Source organism: Odocoileus virginianus, chromosome 6 (assembly GCF_023699985.2).
Source record: "Odocoileus virginianus isolate 20LAN1187 ecotype Illinois chromosome 6, Ovbor_1.2, whole genome shotgun sequence".
Classification (NCBI taxonomy): Eukaryota; Metazoa; Chordata; class Mammalia; order Artiodactyla; family Cervidae; genus Odocoileus; species Odocoileus virginianus.
Window position 1 is genome coordinate 66,191,023 of NC_069679.1, and position 19,026 is coordinate 66,210,048.

Here is a 19,026-nt window from a genome sequence, read left to right on the forward strand (position 1 = left end):
CTGGTTTGATCTCCTTGAAGCCCAAGGGGCTCTCAGGAGTCTTCCCCACCACCACAATTTGAAAGCCTCAATTCTTCAGCAGTCAGCCTTCTTTATGGTTCAACTCTCACATCCATACATGACTGCTAGAAAAACAAACCTTTGACTATATATTGACTGTATGCGCCCCACCCCACTCCCCTGCAAAACAAAAAAACAAAAAACAAAGAAAACTGTTGGGTGTGGGTATTGATTTTGCATGTTATTGGTATTTTCAGCATATTAAACCGTGCTTGCTCCTCTTGTTCAGATTCCAGACTCCATCATTTCTCGTGGCGTTCAGGTGCTCCCACGAGACACAGCCTCCCTCAGCACTACTCCTTCGGAATCTCCTCGTGCTCAGGCTACATCTCGCCTTTCTACAGCTTCCTGCCCGACACCAAAAGTAAGTATAGTTCCTTGGCACCTTACACCTGCTCTGCTATGTACATCTGGGAAAACTAACCAGTATTTCCCTCTGCTTGTCAAGGTTGGATTGCATGTAAGATATTACAATGAAAAATTAATAGGCTATAACATAGTTATCACCTGATGTTTCACAAATTGTTGTATTAGGCCAACAATAGAAATTTCATTCAGAATGCCTACTACCTCATAGCTATAGGTATCACTTTCTGTAACTCCTGTTTCTTTGTTGTAGACTAATTATTTTTTAGCATACTTATTTGTATAGATATGAAGTTATTTATTTATGCAGAGGATGAATGTGTTTCTGGCCAATAAACAGCAAGATTAACAAAACAAAATGACATCACCAAAAGGATTTTTTTTTTTTAACTTGTCCAGGCAGGGGTAACTCCTTGCTCTAGTATCATTCCAAATTTTTTCAAACATATTCAACTTGGAATGTTGCTGCCTAATATTTGGAAACAAATCTAAACTGATAGAAAGTTTTAATGCCAACCTTTGGGGGAGGGAGGAAGTATCTTAGTATTTATTTTTTATAATTTTTCCCGAGTACTGAAACAGTGAGCCAGGGAGAGGATTAGATATTTATTTGCTGCCTGACATTTTCATGTGTGTGGTAAACTGAGTAGCAAACCTAATTATGACTATGATACTTTTTCTTAGAATATCTCTTCCCTGTAAAGTTAGTCATTTGTAGTTTCAAGTTTCCATAGGATGGATCCACTATTGGCATCAAAAGCAAACAGTAACATTCCTTCTTATTTAGTAGGATATGATTTTAGCTATCAGGCAATACAGTAAATTTACTTCAGAAATCTGTAGGTAATTTTTCAAACTATGACTTTTTCACTGTCATCAGATTTAAGGATTGATATAGCTACCTTCCTCAATTCCAACTTTTCTGTTAGTTTTATGAATGTTATTGAATTTAACTGGAAGTGATCTCAATCAGTTCTTGAAATGTGTAGTTCAGTTGCTTTTACATTCCATGCTACATCCTTTTTAGCAGCCTTCAGAGTGTTAACTGTTGAATATAATCTTTAGACTTGTGTCAAAAGTCACTGATAATTAATTGTATAGTTTAAAAAAATGAGGTCTTAAATCTTCATGAAGAAAAACTATAAAAACATTCTAGATATAAAATGTTTGTTATATGTTTATACATTGAATGCCAGCCAGCTGCATCGTCAACTGAAGGAAAACATGGAGTTACCAAGACATAAATTGGGTAGAAGAATCTCATCCATATCTTACAAATTTTTAAAACAGAATGATTTATTGTTTGACTTCACTAAATCCCGGCTGTATAAGTTTACTCATTTATGAAGTCTGAGAAACAATTAAAGCTAAACGTTAAGTCCACTATAGAAGATTACTTATTCATCAAACATTAGGACCTTAATGATTGGAATGTGGAATTATCTAAGACAGTATATTTTTCTTAGTGTTCTACTGTGTACATAAATATTGAAAGCTAAGTTTTATCTAAGTTCTTGGACCTTTTTAAAACTTCGGAGTTCTGTTTTAATTACTAGGAGAATATTAAATACAGTTGTTTTAACAATTGCTCCAAAATCCACATTTATTATTTTGCTTATTTCAAAACTTTAGGATAACAAGTGGCTTGTCTTGATATTTTTTCCATAGATAACACTTCGCTGTTCAAACTGACAATGAATTCAAATAAAACAGTTATTTCAAAATCTTTTTTTTTCTCAGAAATTTTTCTTATGTATTTTTGCCTAGGAATATGATTCTGTTTCTTTTAAATAATTTTACCAACACCAAAATGTAACCTCAAAGATAAAATTATTGCTTTGGTATTATTTAATTTTAAAATTGAACTTTTAAGGTTGAATCAGAGTAGTAATATAATAGAAAAACTAATTTGAATACTTTTTAGAAAAAAGTGAAGACAATCAAATTACTCTTCCTATTGAAAGTCTCAAATTATAAGACTGCTTAATTACTAGATGCTTTAACAGAGAAGGCAAGGCAACCCACTCCAGTACTCTTGCCTGGAAAATCCCATGGGCGGAGGAGCCTGGTAGGCTGCAGTCCATGGGGTCGCTAAGAGTTGGACATGACTGAGTGATGTCACTTTCTCTTTTCACTTTCATGCATTGGAGAAGGAAATGGCAACCCACTCCAGTGTTCCTGCCTGGAGAATCCCAGGGACGGGGGAGCCTGGTGGGCTGCCATTTATGGGGTCACACAGAGTTGGACACGACTGAAGCGACTTAGCAGCAACACCAGCAGCAGATGCTTTAACATGTACTTTTATATCAGTGATAGATGTAATCTCTTCCCCCATAGAGTTTACAGTTTAGTCAAAGGTATGCTGAAACAAATAGGTATTTTTAAAATAAATTTATTTAAAATAACCTTTAAAAATTATAATAAATAAAAAATAAAATCTTTAAAATAATGTAAAAATAACCTTTCAAATTATAATAAATATACTTTTATAATAACTTAATAATGATGCATTGAAATTTATGCTAAGAAGAAGTGAAAAAGTGTAGTAGAAAATACAAGGAGGGAAATCTCAGATTGGATGATCAGAGAAGGCAGCTCTAAGGAGTAGCATTTCACCAAGGACATGACAAATGAGGAAAACAAAATAACAGCTTTTTTGCCAGGTGGAGGTTTTGAGAATTACGTTCAGCAATAACGACCACTTTAATAATAGTATTCACTAATCAAAAACTCTCTGTAAAACTTCTTTAGTACATGAATAACCTAATTCAATAACTTCAAAATCCAACTTCAGATCAGTTCTTCTTTATTTTAAATAATGATTCTTTTCCTTTTGCATACTAAGTAAAATTCAAGGCCATAGGTTTTAGCACATAAATATATTCTAGATAAATTAATTTTATAGCATAAAAATGTAAGACAGAGAAGAAATAAAAATGAAGGTCAGGGTTCTAATTTAAATTTTGGGCAAATGATGTTGTTAACTATACCAAGGAATGAAAAAGCAAAGGGAAATTGTTAATGCATTTTGGTTTTGAAAGTTTTCAGTCTAAGCTATGAGACATCCCAGGAATGTTATCTAGCACAAAATCAGAACACAGGTTGAGTCTGACATCATTATTGTTACTACATCTTGGATGGAATGTTTATAATTTAGTACATATTACTGTTAACCACACCCCATAAAAATCCCCCCTCCCATGTTTCAGATTAGGTATGCAATCTGTCATGTGCAGCAAAAAAATATGCAAATACATTTTCCTTACATTGAAAATGCAATACAGTTTTAAAAGACCAACACTAGAGAGAGCACTTGACTTGATATTAGAAGTCCTGGTTTCAAATACTGACTTCTGTACCTAATAACTACACTGCATTAAGTTGTTCAACTTCTCTGAGCTTTTTGTCTATAATAAAACTGGTAATCCTTGCCTGCCCAACAGGGTTATTAACTATTAAATAAGTCTTTGCCTGGTGCTGGGAAAGCAGTGATAGGCAAATAACACTATTCTTGGCTTTACAGACAGATAAAGCAGGCAACTATAAATTATAATAAAGTGTAATAAATTTTATGATTTATCAGCAGAAGTACAGAATACTCTGGGAATAACCATCAGAAACACTTATCCTAGTCTTTGTGAAAATACGAAAGGCTTAAATAACCAAATTATGATTAAAACTAACAGTTCCAACCTTTTCCTCTGTAACATTTTATCACGGGGCAGCATTTAAGCTGGAAATTCCCTGTCCATTTGTATGTATGCATCTATTCCTGTTAGATCAACAGCTATAATGTTGATATTACAAATAATTTTGAATTCACATCTTATTTGCTCTCTGCAATATTTTTTCCAGATTGTGCTTTGATCCATTAAGATTCTCCACCTATAGTGAAAACATGATCTATCAAACAAATCAAGTTTGGGTTTCCTTTTCTGTACACTCATCACAATCTCATAAAGACAGCGTATTATCTTTTCTAAAGTTCTATATAGAATGGCATTGTCTCCAGCAAAAATTTGTTTGCTGGGATGACATAGTATTTTTCTGTATATGGGGAAATTCTTTTCTCCTTAATATCAGATATTTTCTTTTCATGAAATCTGACTGAAATGACAAATGATTTTCACTCCTTTGGTTTGAGGACACAGTGAAATGTATTTTAACAACAAACTTGAGATTTTAGTCTTACATTGCCCTAAGTAAAATAGTTTCTAAGCCAAAAAGTCAAATAATATGTAGATTCTATGAATGGGCAATCTCTGGAGGACTCAAATTATAAAATGGTGATCATCTCCCAAAAAATGGTTTGCTAAAAGCATAATTCTATAACAAATTCTGTTTTAAAGTGAGTATGATTCACAAATGAAATAAGTTCTGCTTTTCAGTTATGAAAGGCAGTAACATCTCTTTTAGAATCAAGAGGCTTGATGTAGAGAAAAATGACCAGAACTGAAAAGAAAAAAAATCCAGACTTTCAATCAATTCACCACTCCCTGTCAATGTCATTAAAAAGAGAATTTTTTACAAAGACCAGTTCAGTTTTCCTTTTATTCCCTAAGTATCTGAAGTTTGACTAAAATAAATAGATGAGTAAAGGTAATCTCTGCACATACTCCCTTGTACTTCAAAGGTTAGAATAGAACTTTGTGCACAGACTAACCAGCATGTTATTTTTTCTCTTCTTAGAAAGAAAATATAAATTAATTTTCCTATCTAACTAAAGTTTGTAAAATAATTTTTAAATATATATTAAAGTATCCTTATGGAGTATGTGTTCCTTTAATAATAATGTCTAATCTTATATTCAAACAAAATGCAGAATTATAACCTCTCTAGGCTTCTGTTATTGTCCTTTGAGCAAAGGAATTTAGACTACTCTGGATAAAGAATATTTTCTTAACTCACAATTTTTAATGTGTATATCTGAAAGGAAGTGAATTTCCTTTCCATATAAAAATGGCATTATTTGATCTACTATCAAGGTAATATTTTCTCTTGAGTTTTTTTTCCTAGTGATATTCTAGCCTGAATCAAGGCACTAACTGAGGCCTGCAGATTATTTCCTACTATTTTTGAGAGCCTAAAGAAAATTAGTAAAACTGCACTGACCATCAGGTTTCTTTACTTTTGTCTGAAGTCATATCAACATTGGCACATCAACTGTTCAGCTATTAATGACATTGTAGAAGTGTATGGGTTCTACATGTGGAGTCAACAAACACCAAAAAGGTTGGAAAACATTTTGAATTAATAACATTAATTAGTGTAATAAAATGCATCTCTGGACATAAAAATGTAAGTTTTGGTTAACAATCTCATGGAGATGAGGGTTGCTGAGCAATAATATTCTCAACTTTGTTGGTCAGATCCATCAGTTCTCAAACTTAATAGTCCAGGACCCCTTCACATGCTTAGGAATTATTGAGTACCTCAAAGTCTTATTTATTTGAATCATGGCTGGTGATATTTATTGCACTGATAATTAAAACTTAGAAAATTTTAAAATGTCATTTTTTTGCTTTAAGTTGAGAATAAGACCTTTCTATGTTAATTTAATAATATTTCTAATGGTAAAAATGATGTTTTCCTAAATTTAAAAAAATCTACTGGAAAGGATGGTGTTGTTTTACATTTTTTCCTATTCATTTCAATGTCTGGTTTAATAGATAGCTGGATTTCACATCTGCTTCTGTACTTAGTCTGTTGGAATATGTTGTTTTGGTTGAAGGAAACAAATCCAACCTCACACAATTATGTGGTTAGAAAAGAAAGGAATATCTCAATAACATTTTCATATAATTGTGGTTATCCTTTGACACTGCAACAAAATTGTTCAGTTGGTAGTATATTAAAAGTTAGTTGAATTGTAGAATTTAGCCCTGTCAAGGGCCATTCATTCTCCAATGTATTAAAATCCTTTGGACATACTGCCATATATAAAATAGATAAACAGAGACCTACTGTATAGCATAGGGAACTGTATTCAATATTTTATAATAGCCTATAATGAAAAGGATCTGAAAAAGACTATATATATATATATATATATATATATATATATATATATATACATAAAGGAATCACTTTGCTATACATCTGAAACTAATGCAACATTGTAAGTCAGCTATACCTCAATAAAAAGTTGTTCGTTCTGGGAAAAAAAAAATTCATTGGTTGGTCCTGAATGTTTAATGGATCTTATATCCAGGTATGTTTTTGTAATGTATTTTTTGATCACATGGAAAATATAAGTTCTTCCAAGTGTTTATCAAGAATTCATTTTCATTAATATAACCATCAACTCATTAAAAACACCTTGGAAGCATTGGAAGCTCATGGTGATATCCATTTTCCATAATTTTAATTTTTGCTTAAAACAGAGTTTTTTCTTTGGCCAAAAAAAAGCCAACAAACCCTGTTCATTTTCCCTAAATTGACTGTGTCATTTCATTCATTTTCAAGAAAATGTCTATCAAACATCTAAGTCTGAATAGTCATAGTTTGTGAGACGTTCTTTCAAGCAAAAATAGTGTTCTGTGCAAAACCTGGCTAGTTCAGCTTGCAACTCAGACTGTTGCCTAAGTTCTTTAATTTGAGACACTTGTCATTCTTTGTTATACAGCAGAAGTGTTTTATTTCATTCTTCCTATTTTGTCACACTCAATGGACAAATTTTAATTAAATTGAATTATATTTACTGTTTCATTGAGAGGACAATGTTAATGAAAGTATTAGGATGTAGGGGTGAATAATACAATAACTGTTCACACTATTTGTATCCACTGCCTAGATTTCTACTGTAGTACCAAAGCACCATTGCTTTTGTACCATCATTTCAAATGTCAACATAGTGTTAGAGGCAAATAATGTCTTGGTATTATTATTAAAATCATTTGGCCTTGTGGACCCCTGAAAGAATCTCAGGGACCCTCACAGGTCTGTGGAACAGACTTTGGAATAAACAAATGAGCAGAGTGCTTTATGTTTCTTACAAAGCATCCTGGGTCTCTCTTGTTTAGACCATGTTGCAGTGGTATTCTCATTCCAGAGATCTTATCCTTTATGTCAATGACCACCAGTACCATGCTTAATATAAATGACTCACCTGACTCTGATCCAGATTAATTCTAGGACAGGGAACAAAGTTTCTCCTCCCTGACTCAAAATAATAGAAGACTTCACAACGTCTTTTGAAGATGACAACGAGAAAATACATCTCCAGCTAGCTTTACTCATTTCCAATGTGCAACTACTTCTATATTTGTACAGCAACTAATGTTTCCCTAGAATCTCCTTTCTACTTATAGGTACACAGAATCCTCTTTTAAGCTATAACTTAGTTGATGGAAGATAATTTTTTTTTTTTTTGGAAGATAATTTTAATTAGGGATATCTTTGGGGATGACTTCCTTTTTTATAATTAGTTTGGAACATTTTAAATTGATGAGATTTTTTAAACAAAAATACAGTTTTCAGCTTTCTAAAAAATAATGTTAATATTTCTGGGCCAGATGACATATATTAATACTCAACTGGTTTTCTTTATACCCTCCAGGCTACTTTACTTGTTTACATTAAATGCCCGGCTTCTAGAGACTTTTGAGTAACTTATTTCTACTCTCATTCATTACTGTCTAGTTTCTCCTCGTTTTTAACAGCAATTGTTTTGCTATTTATTCTAGTTTGATAGAAAAACAGATTTTTTGAGACTTCAGATAAAGGGTTTTCATGTATTTTCTAATAGAAAAGGCACTCTCCAGTATGGTAAACTGTTTCATATTTTGAAGAAAACTGAAATCAGATAGTAATAATATATTTTAGCTGTGACTTTTGAATTTACAAATTATTTTAAATGGTTGTTTTATGACATTCTGCTAAGTATACAAGATTTACCTTGATTTTTGTTTCTTCATTCATCTGATTAAACATCCCCTCTACCTTTATGTACAATGAAAATTGAAAATGGAGTTTCCCCCATCCTTTTCTTAGCATTTCATGTTTACAGAATTAATTTATCATTGAAACTAAGTATAACTTAACTATGAAATGTACAATCACCACATTGCAATCTGAGCTGCAAATAAAATTTGATTAGCTCATCTGAGAATATATAGTTAACCAGAAAGTATTAGCTAATAGTTAACAGTTTTATAGGTTAGACAGTCTACAACGCCATGGTCTTTATTTTATTATTATTTAAGAAAAGTAATATACATGATCATTTTAGAAATTTTTAAAAATTAATATAAGAAAAAACAAAGAGAATTCCTGTAAGATCACCTTTAATAAATAACAGCTCTTAGAACTCCGCTTATATCATCCTGGGTTTATTTTCCTATGCATTCAAATATTTTATATAAATGGATCATGATAAGAAGGCAGTGATTAAGAGCTCAGGTTCTGGAATCTGACAGGCTTAGCCTTGATCTCAGCTTTTTCAGTTACTATATGTATGGCTTTCAGAACATTACTTCATCTCTATAACCTTATTTATCTCATCTGTAAAATGAAAAATAATAATACCATTTGCCTCATAGGGTTATTTTAAGGTTTAAATTTTAAAATGCATATAAATCATTTAGTACAGTATTTGAATATAGGAAATGATCACTAAATATGAGCTATTGTTATTAAATATATATAATATATTAAATATATATGAAATATATATAATATAAATATTATAACCTATCTCATACATTTAGTAACATTCTTTCCTTTCTATGTCATGAACATGTTTCCATATATCAATCTTTGTTCAGTATTCTATTTGTGGGTATAGCATAGTTTTTTTCACCAGTCCCTATTTTGCATATTCTAGTTGTTACCTATTTCCTAGTCTTACAAATAATGCTGTGATAATCTTTTGGAAGTTAAATGTTTTAGAATCTTCTCTTAATTAAACATAGCCACTTGTATTAATTCTACCTTTGTTGGAAGTATATGCCAGACTTTTAGGCCCATGGTTCCTATAATTCATAAGGATCATTTTTGCATCTTCATGAATTCAGTTTTAATATTCTGGAAGAAGCAGTTTCTAACATTTGCATTTGACTGATTTACTAATGGATGTTTAAAAATTTTAGATCCAAAGTTATTTGAAGAGTCAACAATATTGAGTACTTTTACAGTATTGTAAAAGTACTGCTCTTTCAGGCACTAAATATTAAGCCCTGGTCTGCCACTTTATAACTTTGTTAGAACTAGTAGACCTCAGTTTCTGTATCTGTAACATCATGATAGTAAGTTAAGTAGCCTCTAAAGACCCTTGTAGGTCTATAATTCTGTTCCTTTGAAATAAGTTTCTATACTGACTGAATAAATATTATCCTTCGCTTTAGCCCTTCTCTCTGATATTATGTTAATGTCTAATTAATGTAAAATAATTTACATTTATTTCAGGTTTCCCATTTCATGCTGCTACATAAAGATTATTAACTGAAAATAGTCTAACTTTGTTTAAGACCTGTTTCATTTAGTTCAAGCTTTGTCTCTATTAAATGGAATATTGTTTTCTCTTGGTATTCACTAGCATTTGTCTAAGTTTTTGGATGATAGGGGACTGAAAGCTGTAGAAATACAAGGAATAATGAAATTAATACTGTCTTTCAGCTTAATTTAATATCTTTGATTCCTATAAACTTTTTTCTAAAAGTTTAGGGTATGTTTTGTGTAAAAGCAACTCAACAAAATAATCTGTCCCATCATTGTTTCAGTAGCAGAATTTATTAGATATAGCCATAATTCAAATCTATATAGTTAACTAGCCATGTCTCTTTCATGACTTTACTAGAGAGCATATCCCAAACTAAATTATTTCTCAGATCTTTATATTTTTAAATGATACATAAAGCAAAATTTGCCAGGTATTTTCTTGCCCAAAACTTCAGGATTATCTCCTCTTCCCTTTTCATTCTACTTTCATTAAAGATACAACACCCATTAATTCAAAAATCCATTCAATGAGTATTTTCAGTGTACATTATGTCAAATACTGTGCTAGGTTTTAGAAGTATAGTAGTGGATAGACTTACTGAACCTGACTTTAAAGATCTTATAGTGGAGCAGATGTGGGAAAAAAATTACAACAAATCTATCAAAGCTTTGATAGCCTAAAAGAGCTCGTCTCATCTTACAGGGTAAAAAAATAAATAAAATGAGTAAAGGGCTGTTTACTTAGCCCTTTATGAAACAGTAAATAGCTGTTTACTGAGAAAATCAGCAAAGAAATATGTGGGGAAAAATGTATTCTCACTAGAAATCTATTAAAGTTTTTGTAGTCAAATTGATAACTATTTTTAAATTATTATCACTGCTATAATGAGCAGTGACATGAATATTCCTGGTCACACTAGCAGAAATATAAATTTGTATGACATTGCAAGTAAGCTATATATTTTTAAAATATTTCATTTAACCAGTGGTATTATTTCCAGAAATTTTTTGGTGGAAATTATCAAACGGAGAATGAAAGACTTAATTATAAGATTATTTATCAGAGCATTATTCATATTCCTGAAACAGAATCAACCTTAATGTCTGTGGTTAAATAACTTATGATGTATATGTATATATGAGTTATTTATATAATCTAAAAAGTCATATTTAAGAATGTTTAATGGCATGGAAAAATGCTCAAAATAAAATATATAGTTTTAAAACGTAGTAAACAAAATTGCATAGAGATTAAATTATAGGTTATTTTATAATCTAAATTTGTTACTAGAGCAGAAAAATATGTCTTTCTGGTTTTTTATTTAGACAGAATCTGGTAATGACGAGGATGGGTGTCTTTTGCCTGCTTCATAAAGCCAACTATTTGCTGTGTTTATAATTTTATTTATACCCGAGTATTTTTATATGCAGGCTAAACTATTCTATTCCTAATCTTATTGGATAGAAAATTATATTTCAGTTGAAGTTTGAGTACAAACTTTTTTCTATCTCCTATATAAATAATAAATAATTCTTCAGAACATACACTATACTATTTAAAAGTTATTCCAAAGTACCTAATAACTCTTTTATACTGCATCTATAATGGGCTTCTTACTTTCTTTATAGACAGATAAGAAATTTGGGGAAAAAAGATCATGGATTGAATTATTCTCTAGATAGTAGGCAAGAAATAGCATGCTTAAAAGTCTAATTTTGTATAGATTGCATTATTTCAAAATCAAAGCTATCATAGAAACTTAGGGATCAAAATAATATGTGTAATAAATAAATGTGTAGTAAAATAAAAATATTTGAAATGATAATAAACCATTAGAAATCATAGCCTTTAAAATAAAGGATTCCCTAAGTATACAAATTTTTTGTAAGCCAGGGAGCAGTTGGTAGATCTGTGACTTGCTACCAAGATTCTTATTTTTGACTTCTTATTTCTTCACTATTTTTTGCAGTATTTCCTTGATTGTCTCTATCCTTTTATTGGTTTGCCTTTCTCTAGAAATGCATTAGATTATTTTTTTTTGATACAAAGAATTACTGCTTCTCTTATTTTCATTTCTTCCTTCCTTCTCTTTTACTTTGCCTTAATAAATCACATGTGAAACAGAATTATTTTACAGTGAAGCACCAGCTTTAGTGAAAGGCCTAAAATATAGTGAATTGAAATATTAACCAGATCCCCAAAAGAATTTCTTTATTCACAAATTTTTTTAAATTTTGAATTCTCAAGTAAAACTTTAAAAACCTCCTTCTCCAGTCATAACTATCAGAAGCAGTCTATGTATCAATATATATTAAGTGATATTGATTAGAAGAAAATTTCTAAGAAAAAAGTTTTATTTCCTGTCAGTGATACCCATGTTTTTTTTAAAAAGTGGCACGTTGAAAATGTCTGTTTCTCAAGGTAGTTTTAAACATAAATTAGATAATTCTAAAAACAAAACAATTCAATCCCTGGGACAAACAAACAGAACTGTTTTTTTAATCTATATAATCTTAATCTAAATCAATACAAAATATATTAGGGGAGAAAAGGGGGAAATCTACATAAGTGATTCTGTAGATGAGAGCTCAAATTTAATGAAGAGATCTCAGAGCCAGAGAATTTAATATCAGCTATTTACTTTTTTTTATTTATAGGTCTCCAGAAAGCTACTGATCCTAAGACCTGAGTTCTCTCATCAATAAAACAAATATATAAAATATGTAACCTTTTCTCATAATTCTTCACCAAAATCTTGCCACTAAAAAGAAGTATTAATGCATCTACTTGTGTTATGGGCACTTACCTTAACATGACTTTTACAATCCAAAAATTTCTTGAAATTTCATATTTTGTTTCAAAAATTAATATAAAGATGATTTTATACTCCAAAATCTTGTATGTTTGCCTTTGAAAAAATATTGACATTTTGCTTACAACTACTTATTGGCAAGAGAGATAAGGGTGAGATGAAGTAATTTTCTGCTTTGTTAATAATGGAAATACTTCTACAGTATTTACAGAGCTCAGTTTTAGAGAACCAAATTAAATCAAAGGGAATCAACAACTCAAATAGTGTGAACATCCAGGCATTTTCTTTTGTTACATAATATATCTATGATTCAAGCTCTTATTTTAAAAAGATGAATAGAAGTAGCAGTCTTTTCACAACTTTAGAGGCCACATCCTCATAATTAATTCCTTAGGGTAGATTACCCAGTAATTAATTCCTAAAGAAATATTACCAGAATGCTGCCAAAGAAGTGATACAGTGCAGTCTTCTGAGACAATTTTTAATGGATATCTTGTTAATATATTCTAGCTGAGAGGCTGAATAGAAGATTGAAATGATTTTGATCCTCTAATTTATTTCGTTTTCAATCTCAGTAAAAAATATTTACAGAAGGATTTCTTCAGGTACAGAAATCATTAGTGATAATGTTTTTTGTTTTGCAGGTAACATTTAGTTTTCAATATGTGCAAGTAAACTAATAATTTTAACCAACCTGTAATCCCTACAGTTCTTTACATCCAGTTCTCAAACTTCATTTATATTGCAGTGATCTTATATGTAGTATAAATATTTGCAGTTTAACCTCTTTTAGTTACTGATGGAGAATGTTTAGTCTCACATAAAAATATATATCAAATTAGCTATCATTGTGAGACTTATAATTATCATGAATGAATTTCATTTTATCCAAATGCTAATCTTTTATAATTTCTTTTAAATTCTAATCAAAGTAAAAAAGTAATCAGGTATCTGGATTAGCTATGAATTTGTTTTATTTATGCTACTCCATCATAACTAATGATTAAGTGCTGACTAGAATAAATGAGAGCATTATATTTTAAAATCTATGATTTGACTTCTGTCTACAACTCAACTTTTATGTTTTCAAATTCTTTCTGAAGTTTTTCAATATTAGGAATTATTACCTGTGTCAGGAGCAAAAAAAAAAACAAATCACATGACACTTGAATTACAACCACTTGTAGCGCTGATAACCACATTGGTTTTCTAAAGTCTTCCTCTTATGATAGTTAAGAATTTTTCCAGATTTAAATACAGAAAATCGATGTCAAGCATTGACAGATGAGCTCTCTACTCCTAAAAATCTTTGTTTAATTTGGTGTATAGTCTGTTTTTCACATCCAGAGTTCATGGTGATTGTCTTTTCTTATATTTCATTCTTTAAATTTCTGTTCTAGCACTTGCATTTGGAATTGAAATGATTTAGGAAAATTTTCTTCTATGCATTAGTATAGTAACAAAATTTCTAACGTAAATTGGATAGATAGACAAATAGACACACAGGGACATGTATACTTAATACAGCCTCTTATAAGCATCAGGTTTTTTTCCAGCCTATTTATTTCCAGGCCTATTAAGGGAGTACAACTTTAAAGTAGAAATCAGGAATGGCGGATGTTGGTCTTGGGTTTGTCATTAACATCCTATGTAACCTTGACCTCATGTTGCTGGACTTGATGTAATTTTAAGCCTTCCAGATATAAAAGATAATGTAGAAAACGGTGTTCATGTGTTACTATTAATATACAATAATTCAGTTTCTAAGCATTTTTAGAAAGCAGCATATTAGACTATTTTTATATATAACTACATAGTTTATAATCAAGATATTGTGAATATCAATTTAAAATGGAAAATAGCTTTTGATATAAAGATGTTCTCTGAGATCAAGTAAAATAGCTTGAGAAAATGACTACACATTATGAACGCACTGTCCATCAGAGGCCCTTTATTATAGAACATTGCCATTCTAATTAGTATCCATTGTTTCTGAATTTGAGAGTTTTTTTTCAACTAAAAGTTGAGTAAGGATCAGTGATTATCTTTAGGATATAACATTTAATTAGTGTTGAAGAATTAATAAAAAACTATATCAAGTAAAACCAAAAGTTGACTTAGCATCTTATAGACCAAGATGCTCTTTTCAAAGTGAAAATCCAATTTTCTCAGTATTATTCCTAAGCAATCTCTATGCTATCAAAGATATCATTAAAAAGATAAAACAGTAGCCTGCCTCCAGAAATTATCATTTTGTAATATGGTCAGATTTCTTATTTTTCCTGAGGACTTTAACACTGGAAATTTGATATCACATGGATACTTCATCTACTGTCTCCTAATACAAGCAAGACCATCACAACTAACTTGAGCTGTGCTGGTCTGAATGGAGACCATCATCCTGCACATGAAGGAATCCATAATGTAAAAGCACTTGATCTGAAGCTTCATTTCAGTCTCTCCTGACTTTTTTTTTCAGTTTTTTTTCCTATTTAAATAAAATATTAGTTATTATTACAGCTCTATTAAAATAAAGGCAAAGGGCATCTAAATAAAAACACTTTGGGTTTAGAATCTTCCTTTCCTCATTTACACAGTGATTTAAAACAAATTTCTAAAATAGCAGTTTTATTTTCTTTTTTGTTGTCTTACCCAAGAGGAAAATTCAAATGAAATGACTGAAAGTTTTGAGGGAGTGAATGTATCTAACTTTGGTCTGGCATTAAAATTTTCTGGTTGGGCAGCACAATTGTTTAATTGGGAACCTCAGTGACAGCTGAATAACCTCAATGCTTGGGTCAGCAAGCAGAGGAACTTCACTCTGTCACCTATCAAGAATGATGCTTGTCAAGACTGATCTCTTCACTTACGGAACACTCATGCATCTAGTAATACCACTGTTGTCTTCTGATATTACAATGGAATAGACACTAGAAGAAACTGCATAGGTATATTTGTAATTCTTTGTTTTTTGTAAGCCAAATGCAAATGTAACACTACTCCAGATACTGCTTCATCAGAAGTCCCCAAGATAACCAAAAGTAAGTGCCCGTTTCCTCATCTTAGGAACAGAGTCATAACAAAGACTGAATTCTAGAAACCTGCCTATTTGCAGAGCATGTCATATAGCCTCTGGGTTAGTTACTTAACTCCTTGGCCTCCTAAGACATATCTCAGAGTCAATTGATGTTTTTGCATGTATTATTTACTAATGTTTAGAAAAATTTTTAAGTTCACTTTTTCTTTATTCTGTCTTTTTTACCCATCTTCCCTCATTGTAGCAAATTAGACGGCCGGATGAAAGCAAAGGAGTTGCTAGTAGAGTTGGATCCCTCAAAGTAAATATGTTTCTAACATTTTTTGGCAAGATTTCGTCTATAGCCTACACTTCTTCCTTTTTGGAGGGTGGAGGGAGGAAGGGGGCTTTTTCCATTTTTCACCATCCCATTTTGTTTTATTTTAGTATCTTTATTGGCTGTTGGGTCATATTTTTTTTGTTTGTTTCAGCTACACATAGAGCAACCAGCTGAAGGCAAGCTGTCAAATAACTAGCTTTGAGTGGCACCACAAACAAGAGAAAGGGCACCTGCCTCATTTCAGGTGCCTATAATTTGGGGTTCCAGAGTAAACCGTTCCTCTGATTGATGTCACTGACTGTGTAATAAGTTCCTGTTACACAGAGAACAAGCATTTATTTTCAGATTATTATATCCCCCCTTTTTTTGTTGTTAAGAGTAATTAAGTGTATTTTAGTGCCATTACCATTTTGTAGTTCATTTCAGAAAAATAATTATTATGAGTTAATAACATATCACATATATATAATCTTAAGAATTAGAAAAGGAATTTCATATGATGCTATTATAGTGAGCTCACATATAGCTAATAGTAAGCACTCTTAATCCCCTTTGTTTTGTCAAAAGTTAAAAATTGATATAATAATCAAAAGAAACTGATGTTTATCTAAATGTTTGCCCATTTGTGTATGTGGCCTACTAATACACCACTTAAGATTTTTGATCTTATGGTACCATTTGGTAGTTGTTAAATATCCATTTGGTCATTATGTCTTGGGCACTTGATACTCTAACATTTAATCACGATGAAAAGATAAATAAGTTATCACCCTTAAGAGACTTAGGCATAGCCAATTAATCACTTTTAATGCTGCCACCATAAATGCAAGTTGGAAATTTTGCTGAATTTTAAAAATACACAAAGAAACCTCCTTCAAAATTAGCCACTTCTATCTCAATCCCATGTGTCCTAACAGCAATAGTAACTGCTAAATTAATCAAAATGACATAAATCACTGTTCTGGAATGTCCCAATATTCAGTAACTACTTTAAGGCTAATATTAAGTCATTTAAAAATTTTACACACCTCCAATTTATTTCCATTTAACAATTTATGAAGCACTAATATCTGTACTCTTTCCTCTCCTTGCCTCTTCTGCCTTCTTAATTTTATTTTTTGTTGTTGTTTATTTATCTGTATGTGTGCACACATGAGTGCACATGGATGAGGGTGTGTCTGTATGTTTGTGTGTTTTATTCCAAACAAGCCATCTTCTCTGTTCTCTAACTCTGCTATATACTGGGTAGCATTTTTTTGTTATTATTTCACTAAGAATAATCAGAGGGGCTTGGAAGTGTTGGTTATATGCCTATTTCAAAAGCAAGGCAAACTAAAATTATTTAGTCAGAAAAATATGACTTTATGTATCTTGATGATATATCAGTAGCATTCCTCACTGTCTACCTGTGAGGTATCATATTTTAATTTTTAAGGGAACATAGATCCATTATTGTTGAAACTGGATTATAACTCAGATTCAAGTGAGAAGGTGCAGTTTGACATAACTTTTTGGAAATGACTGATAGTGAAATAAAGATTAAATATCATTCCATCTGCTATAAACTGGATTATATGTGCGAGTACACCTGTGTTGATCTTGAAGTTAAGCTTTTGGATGTATAGAACTTCAAGTTGTCATTATATGTTTATTGTTTTTAAGTGTATATACAATATGATTATGTATATACACATAAATACATTTAAGAACAAAATATACATTTTAGGGTTCAGTCCATTTACTTGGATATGGATGAAGCCTTAAATCATAAAGTGTGTTTGGGAAAGAAAGGCAAATTTCATGGTTCTTAAGTATCTTTTTTCCATATTTCTGCAAAATAGAAAGCTTTAAAGTGAATCTGTAGGGAATTATAAGAATAGTTATGTTATTTATTTTCTCTAACACTTTGGGGAGAAAAGATGCTTTAATTAAAATATTCTCTTCCTAGTCACGGTTTATTGAGCATGTATTCTTGCATTGTACAAAGATCTTTGATGTTTTGAGATGTTTGCCAAAGGCAGTGAGGAATGTATAATGCTATGATCTTATTTTTAAAAGGAAAAGGAAAACTGAAAAGAGAACAAGTTGCTTTTTCAATTCATTTTCTGATGTTTACATGTAGCTCCATCGAAAGCTGGAGGAGCTCAGAGATCACCTAGAAGGCAATGTGAAAGGATACTCTCTCAGAGTAAATGTACGATTTCACTTGGTGATTTTTTTTCCCCCAAACTTCTGCTGACTGGTAATTCCAAATCAGACTGGTTTGTCCTCTCATCTCCATTTTTTTTACTTTCTGTCTCTTTCTCCCTATCTCTTTCTTTCTTTTTGAGCTGTAGCTTCATGCTCACATTTATGAAATAAAGATTAAACTGGCAGGGTAGATGACCTTTAGCCACAGTAGCATTGCATTTGATTTAATAGCACTCTGGCTCCAATGCAAATTAAAAACTTTTTTCCCCCAAAAATCTGTGTTTCTTACACAATTGTATAATTTTCTGAGGATCTTTTCATGAGACTTCATTTGGAGCTTTTCCATTGACTGATAGTGTCTTCTGACCCTTGTTGGATGTGTCAGCAGGATTCTAAATTATGTGCTGGATCCAAGTTATAGAACCTTGATGATTCCATTTCAGTTGTCAAGGAAAATATTCAATGTTAGAGTCTCATTATGGGTAATCTGGCAAGTAGATACGTCTATTCTGAGTTAATAGACTTCTTTTAACTCAGACTCTTTGGGAATAACTAAGATACTGTTTTTTGGTTGTGTTTTTTTGTGTGTCTAAAAATAAGAAAATTAGGCAGTAAGAATCTTCACTATGAACACTATTATATACATCTTACAAATAATTGAGATAATGGCTATCTCATGACCCAGGACAACACTTTGAAGAACAATACCTTATAGCCACTCAGTGCTGTCTACACATCATATAGGCGTACTAACAATAGTATTTTTATGACTGATTAGTTCAGACTCAGAATGCTTGGTCCTT

At 31.3% G+C, this 19,026-nt stretch overlaps 1 protein-coding gene across 18 annotated transcripts in view; it reads left to right on the forward strand.

Annotated features, from left to right (window-relative positions):
* GPHN (gephyrin) overlaps positions 1-19,026 on the forward strand; it is a 520,258-nt gene that overhangs the window by 319,467 nt on the left and 181,765 nt on the right. For 7 of the 18 annotated variants that reach the window (XM_070469503.1, XM_070469504.1, XM_070469509.1 and 4 more), the window contains 3 exons: positions 290-424; positions 15,959-16,015; positions 18,156-18,227. In XM_070469503.1, coding sequence (XP_070325604.1) covers positions 290-424; positions 15,959-16,015; positions 18,156-18,227 — 264 coding nt within the window. The remainder of the gene's footprint in view (positions 1-289; positions 425-15,958; positions 16,016-18,155; positions 18,228-19,026) is intronic. The other 11 variants (XM_070469505.1, XM_070469507.1, XM_070469508.1 and 8 more) reach the window with 2 other exon arrangements.